The 19236-nt window shown below is 41.0% G+C and overlaps 1 protein-coding gene across 1 annotated transcript in view; it reads right to left on the bottom strand.

The window, feature by feature from the left end:
- The window catches only part of PLEKHG7 (pleckstrin homology and RhoGEF domain containing G7), a gene marked incomplete at both ends in the record, with an annotated part of 72422 nt that extends 71024 nt beyond the window's left edge, over nucleotides 1-1398 (bottom strand). The window contains one exon of the mRNA XM_082072825.1: nucleotides 1385-1398. Coding sequence (XP_081928951.1) covers nucleotides 1385-1398 — 14 coding nt within the window. The remainder of the gene's footprint in view (nucleotides 1-1384) is intronic.
- Between the last annotated feature and the right edge of the window lie 17838 nt (nucleotides 1399-19236).

Raw genomic sequence — 19236 nt, forward strand, 5'->3', positions numbered from 1 at the left:
GGCTCTGGATAAACAAAAGAGAAACCTGAAGGTCACCTTTTTCAGAAAGGGACAGAAAATAAATGGCCTTCTTTCTTCCTCGTGTTCTTTTCAGCTGTCTGGACTATTCTGGCACCATTTGAGTTTGGACTGATTGTTACCTTATACTGTTGATACCCAATTTACCCATATCCAAAATAATACAGTTCATTACAAATACTTGTGTATACCTTCTTGTGTTCCTGCAAGTTTAGTAAGGAAATATTTCTTTTTCACTAGAGAGAGTTCTTGAAGCTGGAACGAAGACAAACAGAAATGCCACTCCTTTGTTAGAAGTTAAAAGGAAGAGTGTGAGCTCAGGAAGATAAACTCTCACTGTTATTATATTACATTCTTCAGAAACTTATTAACTTAATAAATACTTGAGTGATGGGAGTAAATCTGTATTTCCACAGTACCTGCAGCTTACAAATCAGTGAGAACATTGCTTTCCCAGCTGTGAATTCATCAAAGGCAAAGCAGAGGTGAAAACACCTCACTGCAGCTCCCCTGCTGATCCTTTAGCAGCAAAACTGCATTTACCTCACTTATGTCTGGCTATTACATTTTTCTCACGGGCAAAGCCTTTGTGGTGTTTTTATGCTGCCTGCTGAATAGAAAGGAGGCATTGTGGTGGTGCACGTTGGTGTCCAGCTCTATACCCGTGGGGACACCATGCCAGGACAGCGTTCTTGTTTGCCTTATGCCATCAGCAAGACAAGACTGTTCTTGCTGCTCTGCTTGGCTGGCTGAAGGAAAAGTGTCTGGAGCACCTTCTTGCTCTGGGAAGTCTGCCTCCAGCACTCTCCCAGGAGCCTGGCTCCACCCTGAAGATGGATTCCTCCTCTTTGGGTTGTGGCCAGGGGAAGGAGGCAGGGTGCGTGCCCAGCCACATGTGTGCAGTAACACCCAGAGATCTTACATGGGGATCTGGGCCCTTTTGGGCTGGCACTGCAAAGATGAAGACTGACGTGTGGCTACAGCCTTGTTGAAGGTGGGGAGGAGGGATAGGTGCTGATGTCTTCTATCTGGTGACCAACGATAGGACTGGAGGGAATGGCAGGAAGGTGTGCCAGGTTGGACATTAGGAAAAGGTTCTTCACCCAGAGGGTGGTGGAGAACAGGAACAGGCTCCCCAGGGAGGTGTCATGGCCCCAAGCCTGACGGTATTCAAGAAGTGATTGGACAACGCCCTCAGACACATGGTATGAATTTTGGGGTTGTCCTATGCAGGGACAGGAGTTGGACTCAATGATCCCTGTGGGTCCCTTCCAACTCAGGACATTCTATGGTTCTATTATATGATTCTATGATGTCATCTTTGCAGATCAGGAGGCTGAGGCAGGTGTAAATCACCAGTGCTCACCTGTTGCTGTCCATGCTCGCAAGTGGCAGCTGTAGAACAAGAGAAGATCCAGCTCTTGCAGGGTCTTTGGCTGATATAGGGCTCACCCAGCATCTCCTCACATCTTACATGGTGGGGCGGGCTCAGTTTCTGTCTGTGGGTTGCACATAGGGGCATGTAGTCCATTTAAAGCTGATGGGAGGGAAAGCATGTATGGCAAGGTTGAGACAGCAATAAAGCTAAAAGCATCTGTGGATGAAATCTTAGAAACAACAACAAAAAAGAACAAAATAACATAAAATGATGAAACTGCTGTTTTATGGACTATCTGCCAGGCAATAACAAGGAAGTATGTTGTTCATAACAAACTATAAGCTGACTTTCTCTTCAGGAAGCTATTTACAGAAATGTTCCCAAAGTTGTGAAATATATCTCACATGGACACCCAAACATGCAGCTTTGAGGTTTTTTACAAGTCTTCCCTCTTTCAAACTTCAATTTCTCCACCCCTGTCTGTTGCCACAGCTGCAGGATCCTACTGTTTTGAGCATGCTGAATCTTTTCCATTTGCCCTCCCCATAATTTCATGCTTGCTTCCTCTCTTGGTTCATTTTCATGTACAAAGTCTTTTTCATCTGAATGGGAGTCTACAAGTGAAAAACCAAATTTTTAGTTTTATTTGTGGCATTAATTCCCTTGTGCTAATGTTTATAGAAATAGTTATGAGCGTGTATAAGTTCTACCAAGCCTTCAATAGATAGGAACAGGAAAATTAAACCATATTGAATGTTTTCAATGAATGTGTTTAATTAAACATTTTAAATAAATATAGCTGGTCTTTTAACAATAGACAAATTAGGATGTCTTCTTTCCCTGAGAGAAGCTTTCAGTTAGTTTATTTTTCAAAGATAATGGTTTGTTTTTCCATTGCAGGAATAGTTTTGGTTCATTTAATGAAATTTTTGTATAAGCCTGGAATTGTTTAAGGAGGTGCAATTAATTTTATAAACGGAAGCTCCTATCCTTAGCACGAAGGATTTAGTTCCTGGCTTAGTCTGTTAAGTTCCATTGAAATCAATGCTTCCATGTGTGAATTATGCCCTGATGCTGCCAAACCAGAAATTTCCCATATTGGCATTTATGTAACATTGGTCAAAATGTCTTTGTTACATTGGCATCTTGATTCCAGTGTGGCATATGGTACAGAGGGAAGGAAAAAATATCTTCAGATGTTACAGAACAGAATGGAAAAACTCCAGATGAGAAAAGCTTTAAACCACTTGAAGAATGCGAACGGTCAATCTCTAGTGCCAGACAAGCTTATTTGTTTGACAGTGGATAAATCCAAAAGCTGCCTGAGGCAGCAAGGCAATCCACTTACCAAGCAGCAGGAGGGAAGGCACATCCAGGACACGTAATTTTTCCTCCTTGGAGCTAGGGGAAAGGTTTCAATTAGAGATGGGTGAACCTGGTGGTGTGAGGTTTTGCAAACCTTTCCAGCAGATTTATTTTTTGCTTCACAACCATAGCCTAACTTCCAGACTCTTCTATTATGTAATTTAAGCTCAAGGCTAATTCTATCTAGAAAAACAGGCTATTTTCCTCTCTCTCTTTTGACAAACGGGGAACCTACGCCATCATATACTGTAACTGAGACCAGCAAAACGGAGTGTCTGATAGCTGTCACATATATATTCGACTTACATTTCAGTTGCATTTTCCACTCCTCCCATCCTTTTGAGATGAGGTTCCCTATTGTTTCTCTTAATGGTGTAGCACAGAATAATAAACACAAGGGAAAACTGCATCTGTGTGGGAGAGTTATACAGAGGGAGTCAAACCACCACAATGCCCTCTCAGACAGGTTTCCATGTGTGTGAGGGCAGCTGCAGAAGTCTCCCAAAATATAGCAGGACATCATATGGGCTGGGTGGACCTCAGGGCTGCCTGAATAATCCCTGCTTTCCTGCTCTGGGGCTCAACCCAGGCTCACTGGCTATTACAAGAGAATCTAACAGGAGCCTCCTGGCAAAATGCATTGCTGGGGCCTTTCCATAGCCTCAGCCACAATGAACACCCCTAAGTTTCCATTACTCTGCCCTAATATTTACTGCACTGGCTTTCTGGGGGGAAGGAGGGGCAAAGAAAGAGGGCTTTAATATGCTTTGCTGGTTTCTTTACCTTCCCAGCGTGCGGACCAGAAAGCAAGCCCTGAATTTGAGTGGGATTTCAGCTCTCAGAAACCAGCCTGCCTACCCACCCACTTCTACCTCCAGCTTCACTCACGATAAAAGCAAATGGGAAGTTACTTTGTTTTCTCACTTGTACTGGAAAACTGTTGACCAAGATTTACCAGGCTTTGTGGAAGGTTTTATTGATTCAGGAAACACCCACATTCCTGACAGCACTTTCTTCAACATTAATCAGTGGGTTAGGTGTTATTTTATATCATAGCATTGCCCAATGCTAAGAAACAAATCTTCAATGACGTGGAACATCTGGTTAGGAAATATCTCAGTGTTTGCAGGGTATATTTTATAAACCAGCTTGGAAAATCCTGTTTACTGATTTGGCGGTTGGGAGGAGAAGAAGAAAGGGGAAGGCAAGGAATGAACCGTACTCTGTATTAGCTGTTGCAGGTCCATCTGCCAAAGCTGTAATGAGATACTTGTAAAGCAATAATCAGCTGTATCAGTGCTACATTTCATTTAAAGTAGGGATGTATGGTAAAAGAATCTAGAAGGGATTAGAGTGCTAAATTTCTCTGTTAGTTTTCCAAAAAAAGTTCTGGTTGTCATGAGATAATTCAAAACTCATTTAGAATTGCTTTCCCAGAGGAAATATTAGGTAACTTGGCTTGAATATGTCTTTCTGACTAAAATACTGGACATTTTGGTTAGTGATGAAATAAGATCCACAGGGCTGAGCCGTCTCTTCAGAGCTGGGTTCCTAGATGTCAGTGACTTTCTCTACCTTTCGCTTTGCTCCCTTTGTCTTCAGTCTTATTTGTGAGTGTGTATTAATATTTGTTTAACTTATATTCTCCTAATAACCTTCTAAATTAAGACTTTGTCCTGCCCGCAGACCCTAGCTGGTCTGTAACATTACCACAGTTGCCGTTGGCTGTGAGAAGGCTAAATATCTCACTTCACCTCAGCCATCTGCAGCACTCACTGGCCCCCTCCCAGCCACACCACAACCTGCTCTTTGGGTCTGGCCTCCAGGTGGTCATTCATTGCCTCTTCGTTCTATCCAGATAGATGGAAGTTGCTAAACCACCCTTTTTTCACCCTTATCCCTAGTCTTAGATGGTAAAGCTTTCCAAGTGGAATTAACAGTCTGGAATTCAGATTGTAGTGAGTTTCAAAGCAGCTGTGTCTGGCAGGGCTGATCTACTTCAGGTCATTTGCTGTAGCAAGGTCATGAACACTTTATTCACTAATAGCCCCAAGGACCCAAAGGGCACTCCACAGTTTGCAACATATTTGCAAACATTTCTGTGCAGATCTTCTCACCCTACAGCATTTCTTCTGATTATCCTAATTATGACTCCCTGCTGTTTCTTGCACCTTTGTGCCATAATCTCTTCTTTCACGAAGGTCATAGGGGAGCTGCACCATGAAGCTAACCTGCCAGTACATGAAGGGTTTCCTCTGATTTAAGGCTATGCCTTCTTTTACAGGTACAAGCAGATCTCTTTCCTAGATGGCCATAGGAGACACTTCCCTGAGTGATCTCAGACTTGGTTATGAGGAGGGGGGATGTCTGAGAGCCTGCCAGCCCAGTGAAACATCCGGGACATACGATAAGGTGTCAAACAGAACCACATAGATGTGCTCGTACGGTGCTGCCATGTGCATGTTGCTAAGGCTCTTGCCTGGGTTCACCAAGCAGTCAGTGCCATGCTTTAGGATGTTATCATCCCTTTCCTAGCCTTGGCCCTATCTTCCTTTTCATGAGCTAACATCTTAATATTTGGCCATGAAAGCTCCTGTGCTGTATTACGAACTAGTGCAAACCTGGCCCTGCTTTTTGTCTTTCCTATTGTGCATTTGCCTCAAGCAGAGAGGCAGAGCAGAGAGCTGGGGACTGCCAACATGGGAAACCACTGCACTTAGCTTCCTCAGGGCCACTAGTCCAGAATAAGAGAAGCTTATGTTTTTCAGGGCATTTTATATCAGCTCAGAAGGAATTAATAATCAAAGAAAGCACTGTAATACAGGATAATGAATGTCCACACTGTGACTTGTATCAGAGAAAGAAATTTACCTTTCCTGTGCATGCAGATCTTTCCGACAGGAACCTTGCTTGCTTTAGATTTTAAGAAAATGTGTCAGGGTCCTTTGCACTAAAGGGAGTGTTACAAGTGGAACAGGAGTTCCTTTTGGCAGAAACATTAGCTAAAAGGATCTTCTCCCTGATCTCCCCTCCCAGTGGAAACAGCTAATTCAAGGCTTCTTAGAAACATCCTACGTTGGTAATGCAGCTAAGCAAGTCTCCATTAATGATATACACACACACTGCTAAAGAAACTGAGACAAATTTGATTTTCTGACTATTTCTACTCTTTGAAGTCAAATGCGCACAGCTCTTTTTTATGTAGAAATATTTTTACATTAATATCTTCGGCATGTGGGAAATTTTTACCTCTTATGGGAATATAGAACCAATAGCCCTATATAGTGTTAGTGACAGTCTGCTGTGATTAATTTTGAAATCTAGCAGATTCACTAAAGGTGCAATATCATCACTGAAGTGTCTTGGATCTGTTTCAGTTTCTGTTACATACTGAATATGATTCATTTAAGTTTTCTTCTCTCCAGACTGCTTCAGTTTTTGACATATGGTATTAGCATAAAACTGTCCATAGTGTAATGCCACTGGATGAGACTTAGTGCTGTATTATTTCTTATTTCTCCCCTTTGCTATGCCTGTATCCATATCTCTGTATGCACACACTTAACACACACATGGTGTGTTCATATAGCCTGTACTCCATAACTTACATAGACCTTATAACTTTAAAGCTGAGATCTTTGAGCTGAAACCATAGTCCTCATCTTATACCCTATTGTATTTTCAACAGGTGAAATTCCCTGTTCAGAGTAGTTTCCAGTCTAAACAAACAGAGAATGGGAGATCATGCCGAAGCTGAGACAGGTAAAAGGAGTCCTGGTCAACACTGTAAGTTTCGGACACTTGAGGCAGTTGGTAGTTTCCCAGTGCAGGTGACTGCATATGGAGAGATGTCTGCTTGTCTTAAATTCCTGACTGATGTAAACCCAGCAGGGGCAGGCTCTTTCCTGCTGATATTGTTGCCCCATGTCCACGTTTCCTTGGGCTGAAAGCACCCAGAAGCAGCATGAATTTGCTGTGCTTTGAGCAGACTAGCTAGGCTGGTAAACTGTGGAGTGGACAACAAGTTGTCCAAGTCAAGTAGACCCTTCAGGTATGTTTTGCCTAAAAAGCTACAAGCTGTACAATTTGAAAATTGAGATCTAAAACTAAAGCCTTTTGAGAGTGCCTGTTTGTGGTGAGAGCTGTAAATAGGCAGCCAACTCAGCAGTCTAAGCAGTCAGGCAGAGCACTTTCCTGACAGTACTGCCCTTATTTTCATAGTACTTTTCAAGCAGTGGAGGGGTCTCTGGTAGCATAAGAGAGCTGTGCTGGGAGCAGTAATGAAATGTCCAAATGCTGCCAGAGGAGAGGGTTCATAGACCCTTTCTCTGGGTCCCTTGTATAAAGAGAGCCTTCAGGGGTGGATGCCGGAAGTGTCAGATCTACTACAGATGTGTCTCACAACTGTGTGCTTGTGTGTATACCAGAGATTGGATATCACATGCAGAAGAGAGAGCCTGAAGCTCCACATGTGCAGAACATCTTCTGTTTACATGTACATGTAGTACTCCCAGATGCTTAAAATCTTAATATAAGTTTGGAGCAATCAGGAATAGTTTTTTTATGTGGACTCCAGGCTTTCTTCCCTAAAACCATGAAAGAATGTCATCTTCCTCCAGGCATTTGCTGCAGAACAGGAGTGGCAAAGATATGAATCTACACTAAGCAAAGAAATGTAGCTATTCACTCCTAGTAATACCACTGAGTTTAAGGACAAAGTATGGTTCCTGGGGAGCCAATCTAAAAGTTTTGCACTCAAGGTAAATGTCTAGTATATATCTTATGCACCTCAATGTAAATATAAGTCTACTGTTGTTTATCACCCAGTGTTGTTTAACATATTCTCTAACTGTGGTGTTAGCTTTTCCCCCTGCTTATACTACCAGGATGGAATGATCTATCTTTGCAGTTCTATAAAGCAATGTATGATTTGAAGCTGAGGGAATACAGATTCCCAAAAATCCTGACATGGCTCAAAACAGCACTTCAGTTGTTGATCTCCTTTTGCAAGACAGCTAAAACACTTATTCACAGGTAAACCTATTTCCCATATTCTGTGCTTGCTCAGTCTCAGAATCCCAGTGTGTGGAGCTACAAGAAGAGGTACTATAGAATACTTCTACTAAACCCATTGCAAAGGCACCTGGCCACCACACTGAAGAATGGAAGTAGACAATATAATTCACTTTGTCAGCAGATAATTACAACACGAGTTTTAATTTATGGTGAGTGAGAGCAATGGGTGTATTTTTAATTAACAAAATAATGTCATAACAGACCACTAAACTATTTCACTACAAAAACTTCTGACTTTTCACAGAATTTAGGCATGAAGTTCCTGAGAAATCCTGAGACTCTTACTAGTGAATCTTTTCTCTCTACTTTTTTTCCTTAAAAGTTAATCTTTAGCGGATAAAATATTTACTTCAAATCCTCAGCAAACTCACAAAACTTCCAGAGAAGTAACTGAGCTTGTGAGCAAAAGTGTGGCTTCCTGTGCAGTAAGAGGTGGGCTGTGACTGAGCACAGTGCCACCTCTGCAGGGTTGCTCTCTTGACATAAATTTGTATCCATTATATATTCAGAGTCCACTTTATTCCTGTTTACACATTTCACAGAATCACAGAATCACAGAATGTTAGGGATTGAAAGGGACCTGGGAAGATTGTCTAGTCCAATCCCCCTGCCAGAGCAGGAACACCTAGATGAGGTTACACAGGAACATGTCCAGGCAGGTCTTGAATGTCTCCAGAGTAGTAGACTCCACAACCTCCCTGGGCAGCCTGTTCCAGTGCTCTGTCACCCTCACTGAGAAGTTTCTTCTCAAATTTAAGTGGAACCTTTTGTGTTCCAGTTTGTACCCATTACCCCTTGTCCTTCCATTGGTTGTCACTGAGAAGAGCCTGGCTCCATCCCCATGACACTCACCCTTTATATATCTATAAACATTAATGAGGTCACCCCTCAGTCTCCTCCAAGCTAAAGAGCCCCAGCTCCCTCAGCCTTTCCTCATAAGGGAGATGCTCCACTCCCTTAATCATCTTTGTTGCCCTGTGCTGGACTCTCTCCAGCAGTTCCCTGTCCTTCTTGAACTGAGGGGCCCAGAACTGGACACAATGCCATGACACTTAATAAGTTCCCAAGAAAGTCTGCACTGGAGAAATATGGTAATATTAGTAAATTGGAGGAAAGACAGGTTGGTCAGGGGAAGCTGAGTGAATAGATGGATGTTCAGAAATCTAAATCTAGTGTACGATTCTATTTGCAAAATTATTGCAGCTTTTCAACCTCTCACCCTCATATCTGGGTTTGTCTTCTATATACTCCCATACAAGTGTCAGAATTTAGGTTTTCAGTCACACATGACCTCAAAAAGAGGTAAAAAGTATTTTCAAATACCCCAGGAATTTGCGTATGTAATTATTTGTTTATAATAAATTTTAGTCATGGCCTTTTCAGTGTCTGCTAGGACAGCTGCTAAAACTGACAACCAAGAACCTATTTCTTGCAAAATGTTGCAAAGTACACCCTCAGCAGATGATAATGTTCCAGGGTGATAGTGTTTCTGAAACTTCATTAGAATTTGAGTAAAATTTAGTGGTGTTGCTAATGTCAATAAACACAGTTATGGCTTTGCAGATCAGTTATACAGTAGTGAATGGTTCCACATTATCTGTAACACCATATCATGTGGTATCTCAACAGAGACCTTTATAAAATCAGCATGGAAGTGCTGGCAACCTGAAAAATGTTGTCACTTGGTAAGTTCTTCAGGCTAGGAATTTTCTTGATCATCTCAGAGGTCTAACTCTTTTTCTTATAGAGACCTGACATCATCCTTATCTAACTTAAAAAAAAACCCCTCAACCTGTGTATCAGGGGAACATTAGTACACTTGAACCTGACATGTGTTAAGCTGCAGTGTCCACAGCCTTAGCTGTGTCCTTGCTACACTTCCTTTCTGTTTCCACCCTAGTGGAGAAAAAAACCAGACAGGGCATATAAAAGCCCTCACGGATGGTCATTTATTTAGCTGTTCATGGGCAGCTGTTCTGCAGCTGGAATGTGCATGGAGTCCTGAAAGATCTACTGGAAGAAGAATTAAATAAGCAGAGTACAACAAATTGTGAAACTGCTTTTTAGGTATACAGGGGCCCATTCTTCCTGAAATTTGGGATTCTTGAATTTAAAGGAATGATTAGCTATTTTTTTTTCTTTTCCCCTCTTCCCCTCTTCTTGTCTTAGTCTCTAGGTTTTATTTCGGTTATTGTGTAGTAAGAGAGAAATCAGTTCCTCCGTATATATCATACGTTCTGTAAGCTTCATCATGAATGGTAAACACAGAAGCTTGAGTGATTTCAGATGATCATATTTATTTTTTCCACTCTGTTCATTCCTGATAACTGGAAAGATTTTTCTGAACAATGTCAGCTACACCTCCCAGTTGCTTCTTTGTAACTCCCTTGTGCCATCACTCTATTTCCAACAAACCTTTACTTCTGAGTTGAGGTTGAAAAAGTTCACATCAAAACAAACAAATCTGTTATGTGAATTCAAGTGTTTTTTATTTTGTACTTTGTTCAACACATTTCAAAACTGAACATCCTTTGCTTTGTAATTTTTTCTGGAGATATGCCAGCCTTCAAAGACCATTGTTTTGACTATCTGTTTGGTGTTTGACTTGATGGTACTCCCAGATAGAAATAGGCTTTATTTATCTTTGATTTAATTGTTCATACGGAGCAGCTCCTCATTAATGGAAAAGTATGCAGAATAGCTACCTTTCCTCTCCATGGGAAAAAATGTTCTATTTCATGTTCAAAAGGCGAATGTGGAGACAAACTGACCAAAGAAAGCTGGTCTCCATCAGATTGCAGTGCCTATGACTTTTATAACTTCTCAATTAAAAAAAATTCCTGCTGGACTAGCCACCCCTTCACACTGATTTCTCATGCGTAATAATCTATATCCCTTTGGTGTAGATAATTACATCTCCTGTGGAATTTGATTACTGCCTTGAGAAATGAAAAAAAAAAAAACCATAGTTGCCTCTGAAATGCCAGACTAATATTGAGAACAATACAAATGGTATTACAATGTTAAATTGCAAGGCTCTAAATATCTACACTTTTACTGTCATTTGCTCAAAATAATTTTCCTGTTGATGTCAGTATTCAAGTAAGTACTGTAACAATTACTGAAGTCAATGACTTGCATTCCACCTTCATCGAGCCAAGAAACTTAATTAGAAATGATTATGTTAAGTTATAAAAAAAGAAAAATACAATAAGTATCAGATAGTTAATGCGTAGCTCTAGATGGACCCAGTAATTTCTACTGAGTTTAATTTTTACTGTATGTTAGAGATGATGTTTGATGGAATATTGAAATTACGTTAGCTTGTTTGTCTTTTTTTTGTGATATCTTAAATCTGTAATTCTGTGCCCATCAGCCCACAAAAGCATCCCTCCTGCCAAGCCTGTCAGCCACATGTAATACATAGGGTGGAAAGTCAAGCCATTGAAGGAATTCAGTTTCTTTTTGTTTTCCCAAGGAAGGTGTTTCAGAAGCTTGGCCAATGCAACAATTTGTAGAAAGAATAATGGATAGTTTAGTGCTAATCCTGACATTTCCAAGTCTTCTGCATATCTAGAAGAACACTCTGAAGGAGAAACTGTGATCTCATTCCAGGTTATTTGGATGCTGCACATTGATAGGGGTAGTCTGCTAGTCAAGGTTCCTCTTTAGTCTAATAGTACTCACGACACTCTTGATGGTCAAATAGAGGAACTATTCAAGAAGGCCAGTTTAATTTGGAAATCAAACAGCTAGTTTGTCCTGAGGCACCTTCTGATGGCTCTTAGGTGTGCAAATATGTGTTGAGATTGACCTCAGGCTTTCTCTGTGTGTTGTCAAGCACTTACACAAGTTACAGCTATCTGTGACTAGTTCATAATTTTTCTTGAGCAATAGCTAAGCATCATTGAAGTCTCAATTTGTTCAACTAAAGTTTAAAACTGATCAGTTTCGGTCTTATCCCTGTCAGAATGGGATAAGAAAGTGATTTTCCCCCCATTCACTTGCAGCATATTTCTGTTGTCCTAGGTGTGTAGTCTGGGATTTAGTAGAGGCAGACTGTACCTAGTACCATATTTTGTGATCACTTCTGAATTTAAGTTATTTATGGATGCACTTAGAATTCCAGACTCTACATTCCTTATTCAGTAAAATCCAGTGAACTGGAAGATTTCCTGGAGTTTGCCTAGATAATCTAACATTGTCACTCTCTCAGAATTTTATATGATTTCATAACTCTGCTCTTTCTGTTGATTTAGAACAATTATTTGCATTTCCATGACAAATCTTTTATTTCTGCCCATTTTTCCCTCACCCCATGAGACACATGCAAGACGCCTGATGAGAGACAATGTCTGTCCTGCCATCTGTCAGCCAGCAAGGCACTGCCGGAAATTTGGTTACGTCCATGGGTCTCTCTGAAATGTAAAGCTATATTCTACATACACTATCAGGAAAAAGTCCTACAGACTATAGGAAGCTCCTACCCCCTGCTAGAATTACTGAATTCCAGTGAACATAATAACGTCTGTTGATGGGAAGTGAGGGAAGAGGGAAGAATTTTTCTTTAAGCCTGGAAACAGTATTGAAATATTTAACTTAATACTATGAAAAGATATCACAGTATACATAAAACATGAAATGCCATACAGGAAAGCTTCTAATATTGCAGTAGCTTTGCAAAGGCAGATGGTGTAGCACAGACAAGACATAATATTGCTCAGGCATTTGGTAGCTCACAGTCCTTCCCTAAACAATAGAGCAAGTTTAAAATCTATTAAAAACAAAGGAAATTCTGTCTGCCGCCTACCCAGGTTGGAAGGAACCAGCTGCTTCTTTTAAAAATGCCTTGTAGCATATCCTGTGCAAGGTATCCTAATGCCTTCCTTTCAAAAGAGTCAGACCTCAGATTTACCTCTAAACAAGTGGCGATGCCAAAAGGTATTACTATCTGGCAGGAGTTTTTAAATAAAATTCTTTTAAATAAAGCATACAGAACCATATATTCAAGAATATATTGAAAAACCCATCAAGAGAGCTAAGCCTAATGCTGGCAGATGAATATTTTCTACAAGAGAGCTTAACATGGTTGTGGGATATTTTTTTTAATTATTATTACTTTTCTTTCAGAGAGGGTGGATCTGTTAATATCTTAGCCTTTTCCTTTGTCTTGCAAATGGAATGACTGTTTCTGAAATGAGCGAAAGTGTCCCAGCTGGATCTTATAGCGTAAATAAAACCTGTGTAAATTTATCTTGATGAATGTAAACAGTCAACTGATAACTTTTTCCGTTAACCCAACCTGGAAAAATGTAAACCAATTTGTGTTATATTTCTGTATTTTCCATTGTAAGGTGTTACGTGCTGCTCCTCTGCTTGCCTGCGCATTTTTTAACAAATGAAGGTTGGGCCTGGTCTCTCATACCTCTGTTAACACAAGACCAGTCAGATGTAGCTAGGAGGATTTTTCCGGCAAAGGATGATCAAGCATCAGTTTTGATAATATTTACTGTAATGGAAACTTCATTATGTGGAAACTGCATTATGTGGAAAAAAATATTCCTTAACAGCAACATCTTGGCTCTGTTTTTCCTCATCACCGCTCACTTGGGATGTAAATATCTAGATGCGATGCCAGTTCACTGATATCCTACCTGAGGAAAAGTCTCAGGGAAAGCAGCTTTCAGCACATTCTGCATTTCTGAAGTGCAAAGGAGTGATGGGGAGGGCTGTGCTGAGGTTGCTGAGTTGTCTGTGTTAGCAGAGCTTGCTGTTAATGGCACAGCTGGGTCCCAGCTTTGCAGCTACAACTGGTTCAGCAGAGCTCTGCTCCCCGCTGACACCATTGCCCCTAGGGAGCTGAGCTGCTTCAGCTCTTGGTAGCTGGCTCCCTTCTACCTCTCCCTGTCTGTCAGCCTCAGACCTTGATGTCTCTGTCCCCACTCCCAGCCTCTGTCCCTGTCAGGGTTGCTGGTGGTTTCAAAGTGTGCTTTTGGCAGTAAGTACAGGCACAAGCAACTGATTTTTCTAGATAAAGATATCTGGGGACTTATGCTCAACTGCTCTAAATATGTCAGCAGACTTATGGCCATCAATGGCTTTGATGCCAGCCTGTGTGTCCAGGAAGGCAGCTGAGCCCTTGATTAACATCTGGTTATGAAACAAGTAACAATCCCACTGACATGCCAGTTGGTGCTAGAGCACTGAGGCCATGTGTGAGTTTATATATCACTGATGAATGGAGTTTCTCCGCGACAAGACCAAGGCTGCTGAATTGCAGTTCTCCTGCCTTTGCTTGAAGGCAGAACAGCACTTACAAGGTGACTGTCACATGTCCCTGAGGCACTGGGTGGTTCTTACTGGTTCTCTCCTCAAAGGAGAGAAACTTCCATATCAGGAGAAACAAAATTCTGCTGAGACTTGCAGCCACATGTGCAGATGCTACTCTTCTCATTCCTGTCTTCCTTAGATAGCATGATGCCTACCATTAGCATTAAGACTTTCATAAAGACATCCATTAGCCAGAAAAAGGATGTGATTGTCCCACTCTACTCTGCACTGGTGCAGCATTACCTGGAGCACTGGGTGCGGTTCTGGGCACCACAGGATAAAAAGTATATAAAGCTACTGGAGAGTGTCCAGAAGATGGCTATGAAGTTGGTGAAGGGCTTGGAGAAGAAGCTGTATGAGGGGCGGCTAAAATCACTTTGTCTGTTCAGCCTGGAGAAGAGAAGACTGAGGGGAGATCCCATTATGGCCTACAGCTTCCTCACAAGGGGAAGAGGAGGGGCAGGCACCGATCTCTCTTTGGTGACCAATGACAGAACCCAAGGGAATGGCAGGAAGATGTGCCAGGGGAGGTTTAGGTTGGACATTAGGAAAAGGTTCTTCACCCAGAGGGTGGTGGAGCACTGGAACGGACTCCTGAGGAGGCAGTCATGGCCCCAAGCCTGACAGTATTCAAAAAGGGACTGGACAACCCCCTCAGACACATGATATGAATCTTGGGGTTGTCCTATGCAGGGACAAGAGTTAGACTCGATGATCCTTGTGGGTCCCTTCCAACTCAGGACATGCTATGATTCTATGAACCCAGAGGTTGTCATCACCTGCCTCCATCTGGGCAAAGAGCTTAGGCCACCAGCCAGCTTCCAGTATGGCCAGTGCTCAGCCCAAGGACACACGCATCCCTAGTATGAAAAGCACAGAGAAGAGTGGCAATTTAACGAGACCTAGTTGCACTTAAATACACTTTAAATAATGTAATATGTTTTCAGAAACCTCATTAAATAGTCATAGCACTTTTCTTTCTTTTCCTTCCCATCATCACTGAACAATTAGCCACGCATTTGTGCATAAGTGGAAGTGTTATCCTTTCTATAATTAAAGAATGCTGTAATTATAAACGCCTCCAATTCTAATTAGCCTTGGGCGTCCACTTCCAAGATCAGCCTTTGCATGTACAACTGTACACAAACCTCAGCACCATGACGCTCAGAGGCTTTTTTTTCCCCTTTAACAAAGTTAACTCATCTTTGTTTTGCTGTTCTTGGGGTTTACAGGAGAAGATCTGTTATGCAGAGAGTGTTGGTGAGATGATCTTTGATTTATTTGGTGAAGCTTCATACATCATCACTGTCTTCCTATTTCATGGTGAAAAAAATGACTGGGAAAGAGAGATTGGATCAAATAGGTTCTGCTCTTGACTCTGCAACAGATTTATGGAGTAATTTTGCAAACTTTGCATTGCCTCTATGGCACTGTCTGTAAAATAAGGATAATGATTTTTAATGCTTTTATGAAATGCTTTGAGTACTTTGCCTGAAATATGCATAGCATCATTAGTATTGGATATGGATCAATGAGGGAAAAAGGGCTGATTAGCAGTAAGTGTTTGTATTTATGCATCTTTTCTAATCTCAGCAAGAAAAAAAAGTAGATGTGTCGGAATCTTTTTATTTGATGAATCTTTATATGCTGTTTCCTTAAGTGTGGCTGAAACATTTTTACATTAAATCTTGCAATTCATTTAATTTGCCTTAAGAGGCTAGAAAGATATCTCTGCTTTTGCCCAGTGTTTTGTTCTGCTACTTGTCAGTGTGAAATAATCTTAGAAAATGAAATAAATAAGCAATACTTCAAGAGGAAACAGAAACTGTGAGAAAAATTTACAGTTAGATGTATCTATTATCCATCTCAAATGAATATGTTACTGAAAAAAGTGTTCTTAGGAAAAAAAGCATTAGAGAAAAAAGAATGAAACTGGCTTCTGTAAAGAAACATTAAAATATCCCCTCTTTAGCCTCTGTGGCCTTCCTGATACACAGGTTTGTTTCACCTATAGCAAGATGATCTTATAGTCTTCGATACAGGAAAATTTTGGCTGGTGAGTTAGGCTGAAAGATTTCTGTCTCAATGCATTGCCTTACCCAACTTGAAGTCTTTACTGTCAGCTACAAATTCACTCTTTTTGCTAAAATATCTGCCCTGAAGTCCATTTGAGTAATTTCTGTCAGTGAAGTGAAAGACAAAAGTGCAGCCTATGACAATCTGGGAAGGGGATAGATGTGGGTACTATTTCAAAGAGCTCCCTGAAACTCATTCAGAACTTCTGAAAGTGGGAGAAGTTATTCTTATGGGTCTAATGCCCGCACTTAGTCTTACAACAGTACCACTTGTCCTTAAAATTAAGCCTAATGTCAAAGGATGAGGTATTACAAACTAGCAAGACAATAATCCTTGCATTTTTCCACACAATGCCAGCTAGGATAAATCTCTGGAGGCTCTTTTGTACTTTTGAAGTCTATAGATAACCCATCCCCGGGACTTTGAGAGTTTCTCTGTGATGAGGCTTGCACTTCAACACATTTGGGAATGGACTGGCTCCTTCACTTGTACTTGGCCTATTTTCTGGTGCAGACACAGAGACGCCAAAGGGAGTACTGCTCTTTACCTGACCATGCTGTATTTAGTTGGGTGGACATACCATAAATGAGTGAGTATTTGGAAAGTATTGTCCACAAGCTACATTTTGTAACAAGCACTGGGCTGGGTGATGGATCAGTCTTTCAACCATTGGTGTGAAATGTATGTTGATAACACCTAGATAATATGAAGCTGTGGGTGCAGTACTGAGTGACCTGTTTGGCAACTGTGTGAAGTGGCCATCTGTTGATTAACTATTTAGGTTAATTAAACCTTAAGAAAAATCTTGGTATTAGGGGTGGGCAGACAAAGTTGATTCTGTAGTGGGGCTGTAGGTCTGACCCGGTACCTGGCTGCAGTGTGCCCAGCAGTCTCCAGAATGCTGACATCTCATGGACCACAGGGAAGTCACCATGGGTTGAGCTACAGCTCACTCACCAGATGCACACTTTGTGTCTCAGATTTTAGGACAGTTGTTGGTCATCTGGAAAAAAGCCCAATCTGTCTGTACTGTATAGAAGATATAAAGTGATCAGGCAGGACAGTCAGGATCTGCTCCCTCATGTGGGACCAGCTGTGTGAGCCACTCACTCTTCTAGAAGGCAGCAGCTCACAGTGGTCCTGCATGTCCTGCCTTTGTCACGGCTCCCAGCACCTTTCTCATTATATAAACCCTATCTGAAGGCATGGGTCAGGGATTGGCACTCAGAAATCTAGGCTGCATCTTGATTTAGGAGAAAGAGGGGTGGAAGGGGCTGTGATTCTTATACCTCTCAAAGTTTTGTAGGCAGCTTGGACAGTTAGGGAACTTACCCAGTTTGCTGTGATATGTGAGTCATAGGGTACCCCTCTCTACCTGTCACAGATATTTTTGATGTTAAAAAATATATATATGTGGTGTTTTCTTAATTCAAAACTTCATCTTCTGCTTTATGAAACTATTAACTAGGTTTCATTATATTCAGAAGAAATGTTATAACATACTTCTCTTTTACTGAATGTTTTCATTAAAAAAATCATCATTAAGAGCTTCTCTCATTTTTCTTTTTCATTTTCATGGTAGGTTAGAAAAAGCTTTGCTCTCTCTTTCTAGCAGTGACCTCACAGGCCTAGTATACAAGGAAGCAATTTTAAAGGTATTTATTTGTATACACGAGGGTCAACTTGAAACCACTGGAAAATGACCATATTGAAAATATCAGCTGACCTTCAGTTTAACAGAACTAGTTGCTGCTACTTCCCTGAATAGGTACTGAAAAAAATTCCCTCTTGGACCAGACAAAAGTATACAAAACCTGTATATAGAAACTGGAAAAATACTCGTTGTGTCACAGTTAAACACTTAAATGAAAGAAAAAGCTCAGCTAGTCTTCTCAGGGCATTGTGGGTGGTGGTGGGGAATAATCTGAAATTATGCATAGATACGTCTTCAGGATGACCAGGAAATTTTTTGGAAGTGGTCTTGCTTTGTTTTTCTAAGATGTACATTTGGACAGAGCTACTTCAGTGTTGTGAACTAGAGTAATTTACTTCCCCCCTTGGAACATTTCAGTAATGCATATTTCCACATCAAAAGGGTGAGAAAGGAGATATGTGCCTTGCAAGAGCTTTTGTGGGTCATACTGAAATGTATCCACACTAAAATAAGAAAACATACAATGTGAGACAGAATTCTCTGGTGGCTTCGAGACAGGCCAAATAAACACTAGAGTTACTTCATTTATGTAATAATGTTTGTTCATTTTCAAACTTATGGGAGTATAGGGGAAGGACTGAATCTTGCAGCATTCCCTGAAATCAGTTATTTTTATTCAGACTTGTAAGGAAACCCTAAAACTATTGAGTCCTCACAAAAAGCAACTGGTCTTCTACACACAAGACAGTTTTTTCTGCCTTCATAGTCTCTATTAACCTCTCGGGTGAAAAAGAGGCCCTTGCACTGGCTATGTCAGCTCTTTGTATGGATAAACCAACTCCTTGCGTGCTCACAAGCTGCTGGCACAAAACCTGTTTTACTCTGATTATGTTTGCTGTGAGATGTGGCTCAAAAATTGGGCAGCAGCACAGTGAAGGATCTTCCCTGGGGTGCGAGATGTACAAGGTACCATTCTGGGGTGTGAAATCTTCAGTGGCTTTTGGACACACTACATCTGAAGTGATGCATCAAAATCAGAATGGGTCAGAAATTCCACCTCATGTGTTGGATATTTGAGAATACTGATCCCACATTGCTGATCTTGTTCATGGAAACAGCTTCATTTCAACACAGATCTTCTGGAAAACAAGCAAACTCTTGACAGTTCAGCTACTCACTTCCCCGGGAGCCAGCCTCTGCTGTAATGAGTTATTATCCTTGGATCATTTACAGCTCTTGATTTCCTCCTAGGAAAAAGTCTAAGGAAGCATATTTAAAAGGTTACAATTTTCTGTGATCATTAAAGTAGTATCTGCCTTAGGAACATATTTTAAAACAA

The sequence above is a fragment of the Streptopelia decaocto genome, assembly GCF_964273445.1.
Source record: "Streptopelia decaocto genome assembly, chromosome: 1".
Lineage (NCBI taxonomy): Eukaryota > Metazoa > Chordata > Aves > Columbiformes > Columbidae > Streptopelia > Streptopelia decaocto.